Source organism: Chelmon rostratus, chromosome 6, assembly GCF_017976325.1.
Source record: "Chelmon rostratus isolate fCheRos1 chromosome 6, fCheRos1.pri, whole genome shotgun sequence".
Lineage (NCBI taxonomy): Eukaryota > Metazoa > Chordata > Actinopteri > Chaetodontiformes > Chaetodontidae > Chelmon > Chelmon rostratus.
Window position 1 is genome coordinate 6,647,858 of NC_055663.1, and position 6,055 is coordinate 6,653,912.

General features: G+C 41.9%; 1 protein-coding gene across 2 annotated transcripts in view; it reads right to left on the minus strand.

The window, feature by feature from the left end:
• The window catches only part of wwp2 (WW domain containing E3 ubiquitin protein ligase 2), a 54,457-nt gene extending 49,124 nt beyond the window's left edge, over window positions 1–5,333 (minus strand). For both annotated transcript variants that reach the window (XM_041938947.1, XM_041938946.1), the window contains exons 1-2: window positions 5,296–5,333; window positions 3,939–4,020 (exon numbers count right to left, since the gene is read on the minus strand). In XM_041938947.1, coding sequence (XP_041794881.1) covers window positions 3,939–4,008 — 70 coding nt within the window. In that variant the 5' untranslated portion in view covers window positions 4,009–4,020; window positions 5,296–5,333. The remainder of the gene's footprint in view (window positions 1–3,938; window positions 4,021–5,295) is intronic.
• Between the last annotated feature and the right edge of the window lie 722 nt (window positions 5,334–6,055).

Here is a 6,055-nt window from a genome sequence, read left to right on the forward strand (position 1 = left end):
TTCACAATGTCACATTGCAGAAAGTCACACACTGTGTGACTGTGGCCACAGTCCAACCACAAAAAGGAAACCTACATCTATTTCATGTGTGTGTTAAAGGTCAAAGGTTTTGCTTTCTCATCAACAACACCTCACCCACAATTCCTTTTAAATTATATGCTGTCCACCTCTGTGACAACCTGCAAGATGGGGCCCCTAAAACCAGCTCATCTGCACGTAGAAGGCCTGTAATTTGACCAATCTAACAGAGGACACACAAGGCAGCTCATCCCAAACACAGCAGCCAGCATCCGCATGTGTACAAGCAAAGACAAACATCACTCCAGTGCTTCAATTACTTCATTGGCTCACAGTGAAATACAAATTCAGTTTTGAAACTGTACGTGTCTTTCAAGCACTACAATAAAATAATGGTGAAGGTGCTATTCTGGTTTTCTGAAACACCCCATTTACACCTGGTATTAATTATTATCTGTTCCCAGATAAGTTATCTGGATATCAAATGATCCGATCTCGTCTTTGTGTTTACTCAAATATCTGTATCAGTGCTACACTGTGTATGCGTGCCAGCACGTTGTACGGATCGGGTTTACATCCACCTAAGATCCAAACACAATGCGAGCCAGACTACCTCCAGATGTGTTCAGGTCAATCTCATCACATTCCCATCACGAAGCATTTGCGTATGTGGTGTTTATGTCAGTAGGGGAAATGTGGACTCCTTAATGTGTTTGGGTGGGAGGGTGCACATGCATTTTAACGATAAGCAAATTTAGTTTACGTGTAAAGGAAAGTGCTGCATTAACAAAATGATCTTGTTTGTCTAAATGTTCCAGTTTTGAGAGTTTATTGATTAAACAAGGTTGGAGCAATACGGCAGCCTTGTTTAGTAGCTTTGTTTTGGAGGGAAGTACCCTGCTCCAATTTTTAAATTACATTTAAGGGTTTTATACAGTTTTAAACATGGCCTGGGTATCCACCACCATACTTTTTTCAGAAAAAAAAAACTTTTGCTGACGGCCATCAACCTTAGTTCAACTTCGAAAGCGTTATGTTTTTGTTTTCAGAGGTGCTCTTGGTGCTGTTTCTCCACCATTCACACATCAGCTTTATTTTTTTCCAGCTGTGTGTCCATTTCCTTTGTGCGTTGCTATCAGCAATTTTTAGCATGCAAGCTGTTTTCAGTATACTTTTTGTCACTTATCCCGTGTGAACACGCTACGTGAATTGTATGGATTTGGGACCCAACTTGTGTGTTGGTGGTGGGGCAAGCGAACAGACATCGCCCTCCAGTGGAAGAAAGAAAAACATCTGCTGTGCCACTCTGAATCATTTTCATGAGAGCGGGGTTTAGGATAATCATTTAACAGTCACAACAAAGTCTCACTGTCAAAAAATACCAGCAAACCAGAGCATGGGCTCTGGAGGGAAGCGTTCGCACTGCAGACGACTTTTCAAGGACTTTCAATCTCTATGTAAGAATCCTTTCGCTTTCAGTTTTATTCATGCTGTGACTCAGTTTCCTCACCAGTTGGACTGCACCAACCTTGATATGAATGATTGAAATGAGTTGTACAACTGCTGTTTTACACTCATGTTAAATAAAACTTCCTTATATTCCCTGGCTTCTGATGAAACTCCCTGACCCTCTCTGAACACACTGCTCTGCATTTCAAGACATCTCACTGGATCTCAGCACGACTGGAAGCTCTGCAACTGTGGTAAGAGTCTACAGCCGGGCTTAGACAGGCTTAGTGGCTTTGAATTCTGGTAGGCCTGCTGAGAATCTTGTTGCAGCATGTGTCAATCATGTGAGAGATGATTTGTTCATCCTGAATCATTTCTGGATTGCAAACTGAAGAGCGCACAGCCTGGAAGTGTTTCTCAGGGTGCGTCCGATCAGGACGACTGGCTGGATGAATAAATGATGACAGAGAAAAAGGCTCCGTCTGTCTTCCTTCCTATCACAGACGAGACATTAGCAGATCTACACTGGTCGACGATCTCTGAGTTCATAAACATCTGGATGTGACTCATCCGCAGCTCTCTGAAAAGGAGGAAATGACGCAGAGAGGTGGAATAACGCCAGAAATGGCACAATCTAAAGTAGGTTTCCACAGAGTGAGAGGTGGTGGGAGGGGTGGAGAAAAGGTGGACAGCATTTAAGAGCAGATCAATAGCGAAGTAAAAGAGGAGGTGAGTCAGAGCTCAAACAATCAACAGTGAATGACACTCAGGGGCTGTGATTGAAGTGGGACTGAGGGGAAATAAGAGTAGGGTTTGTCTACATAAGAGAAGAAGCAAAACCTTGGTCACACTGTGGTTTTTCGGCCTGTTCACGGGAAAACAAGGCTTTGGGGAGGCATACACACAAAAATCAGCAATGTAACTCTAGTGCATCATGCTTACACTTGATAGTATACATTGACGTGAATTTATTACACCATTAAAAGACAATGCGATTTACAATGTTTTTTTTTCTTAGATTCGGCTCAGATAGGGTTGGGAGGATGGCGCCGGGAATCTACTACCAAGAACACCCAAGAGACGAGAAAAAGCTCTAAAAACACTCTGTACACTAACAGCTCAGCATCAAACGGCAGACACAGTTAGAGACCAGCTGGCGAACATAGCGCAACATTTACATTTATTTCCTGCTGAAGAGCCAGATATCTCCCTCAGGAGTGGGTTGAGACCAAAACCAGAGCCAAAAGAGAGTGAATGTTGGACCTTCATTCATCAGGAAACCTTAAACATGTCTGTAAGTGCTGTTTTAAAGACACTGTGAAAAAAAAATCTAACTGAACTTGGCTTACTTGTGTGTTCCTAAACCTGACCTGTGTTGCTGAAAATTCATCAGAAATCATGTGAATTTTACATTAATTATATGCAACGTTTGTCATTCCTTTGTGTAGGAGACAGCTGTGATGGAGGTGTTGCTGGACGGAGAGGTGTTAGACTGCATAATTATTAGGAATGTCATTTCAATACAAGCGAAACTTAAATAAAGTAAATGAAAGCACTGAAAAATGAAGGCTTAATGGGGGCCATGGAAGGACGAAGCGGCAAGGTCAATGTAATCTTAAGAGTTTAAAAAATGTAAAGAAGTGGCCATGAGTGGATAACAGGAAAACATTACAGTGAGTTAGCTAGATTGCATTTTATCAGATAGACCAAGTTATGAGCTTCCTGAGCCGCATTACGCTACAACAGGTGATACATGAGCGTCCTGGATGTTTCATCATTTCATCATGTTTGGGTTGATATTGGTTAATGGAAACACTAAAAAAAAACAACAGACAAAAAAAAAGTCTGACCTGAGCAGGCAACCAAACTCAATTATCAAGGCTTCCTGTGTGAATGCAAGCTGAATGACAATTGGCCATTAATCTACTGTACTGTGTTCCACACTGATTGGCAGTGTTTACAACACAACATAGTGGTCGCCACAAGCAAACACAAATAAACATTTATTATACACTATCTGATTTGCCCTAATGCCTTTTCCATGTTTGAAATGCTGTGAAACTGTTGCAGTGTGCAAGGCCTGAGCAGCAGGTCGGTTAGGCAAACAAAGGGGGGCCAGACCAGAGCAATGTGGTGTGTGAGGTGTCAGGTTGACCCATTAATTTCAAAAGGGAAGTAAGTACATTAGAAAAAGAGAGGTTTCATAATTTGATGTGTCATACAGCGAGGATACTTTAATGTTATTATGGATGGATATCGCCGTGCCTAACCAAGAACGCACGCATAATGACTAAAAAAAACAGGCACCTAAGACAAACTCAACAGAGTGCTGCTTTTACTCAATTTGAGAGACTTTGAGATGGAGCACACACATTTTGTTTCTTGTAACACTGCAGTGTGGGAAGCTGCCACGGCATTATATTGTATCAGTATGTCCCGGTTAGTCAGCGGAAAAATAAACAGCTCATTACCTTTCAAGATCAACTGAGACTTTTCAGTGGTCTGAGTACCGCCAGGTCTGCTCACGCTGGCGGCTGCCATGACTTCACAGCTCTGAAACACAACCACACAAACAACATTACAACATACAGTACTGTCCCTTCATCACAACATTAGAACAACAGTTATAAAATTCAGCGCACACTGTCTGTGTATTTAGCAGCCTGGTCAAATAAATTTCAATAAATGCAGAGACTTGTTCCCCCCCATCAGATTTGGTGAGTGCCAAGACTTTCATCAGAGCCCAAGAACATCACCTTGAGCAAAGTCAGAGATGTAGCTTGCTGGACTGAATGCAATGGGAACTGCGTATGCAAGGACGGTGCGCAGTAAAACTGAACTCTAGTCTAAAGCCATTGTTCATATTGATCTGTACTTTGTGCATCCTTAAAAGATCCTAACCATGAAACTGGTCCGTGAAGGTGGATCCTCATCCTGTTATCAGTGTAACGCTACTTGCTGCAGCACCAAGGTGACTGCTGTTGCTGAGACCAGACAAAACCCAGTGATGCATGGCCAGATGTGACCTGGCAGTAACAAAAGCGAACTATTAAGTGCTGTATTAAATAAATGACCACCTGAGATCTGGCTCCGGGATGCAGACAAACAGATCAAAGCAATCACAACAAAAGCGGGCAGCATCTTCCGTCAACCTTGTGAAGCAAGCTGGCCGGCTACGCAGGGTTAGCTAAACCCGCTAAACAGTGGATATTGGCTAAACTTCATGTAGACCAATGATGATTTGACTGTCTCTGCTGAACAGACATCATTGCCCTCGTATTTAAATACCCTTGGCTGCTGCGCACAAAACACAAACACGGAAGATGATCAAGGAATTTCTATGCATCACGGTCAAGCGAGGCTGAGAAAACATTCACTTCCGGTCACTTTTCCAATCTAAATCTCAACTGGAAAACATGCCTATGTTGAAACGTCTTATGGTAACGTACAGCGCTCATCAGAGATTACACACACTACCATTGGGAGCGATTTTTTTCTGAAAGAAAATAACAACATGTAGTTCTCCATACTATTATATACAACACAGTAGAGGTTTTTCTGACACTGTGGTCGTTCTTTCACGTTTGTTTTGAAGGGGACGTCGCGACATGTCCGGTCCGGTGTGGCAAATTCTGGCGAACTTATGAGAAGCTAACCGTTAGCGAACAAGCTTCGTAGGGAGATTTAATAAAAGGACACACCGATAAAATCTGTTCTGATCACCTGACAACAAGTAAAGCAACATTGGTTGTTACGTGGTTCATGTCAGAACACGCTACGTCTGGTGAGACACTAACAAATGAGGTTTAAATGTAATCTTTCCCGTACCTTTTTCAGCTGTGCTCCGCTGCTGTCGCTAGTGAACTTTCATTTCCGCCTCAGTGACAATACCACGTGACCCAGGGTATGTCTTTTTCACTGCACAAAGGATTGTGGGTTATAAAAATTGGTAAACATCAATCATTTATTTGAAATAAAAGTTACGCTTTACTTTAGACAGATGAAATAGGATATACAGCAAAGGTAATTGCAATATTATTAATTCAGTGTCTTTATTTTACATGGTAAGAAATGAAACAGAATAAATAGGTATCAAAACAAGGATGTGAAATGTAATTAGAAAAATAACAAAATACTATAGCAACTATAGTTCCAAGGTTCAAATCAAAGAGAAAATGCAACGATTAACTCAACCCAAATTTCATCTTAATGTTTATCACAATTTTGACATTAAAGCTTCATTGATTTATTTTCTATTTAATTTTTTGCTGCTGCTCCACCCTGGATCCCTGCATTACTCAGCCTCCTGTAACTTCCCTAGCCTCAGTTTCTCAGTGGCTCTCAGCTTAGGCTTCTAGTAACCTACAGTCCATCTTGCACACTCTGCAGTATTTATTTTATTTTTTTTACCTTATTCCTATCTCCTGGTCTGTATCTGTGTCGGGTTCACCTGTTCTGCAGCCCCATGTAACAGTGCAATTTGACCACAAACATGAACCCAGCGGATGCATATCCCCGCCACCAAGCCCTGACCTCTCAAGGCATCCTTCTTGGACAACATGACAACTTAACTCGAGTTGTCACAGAC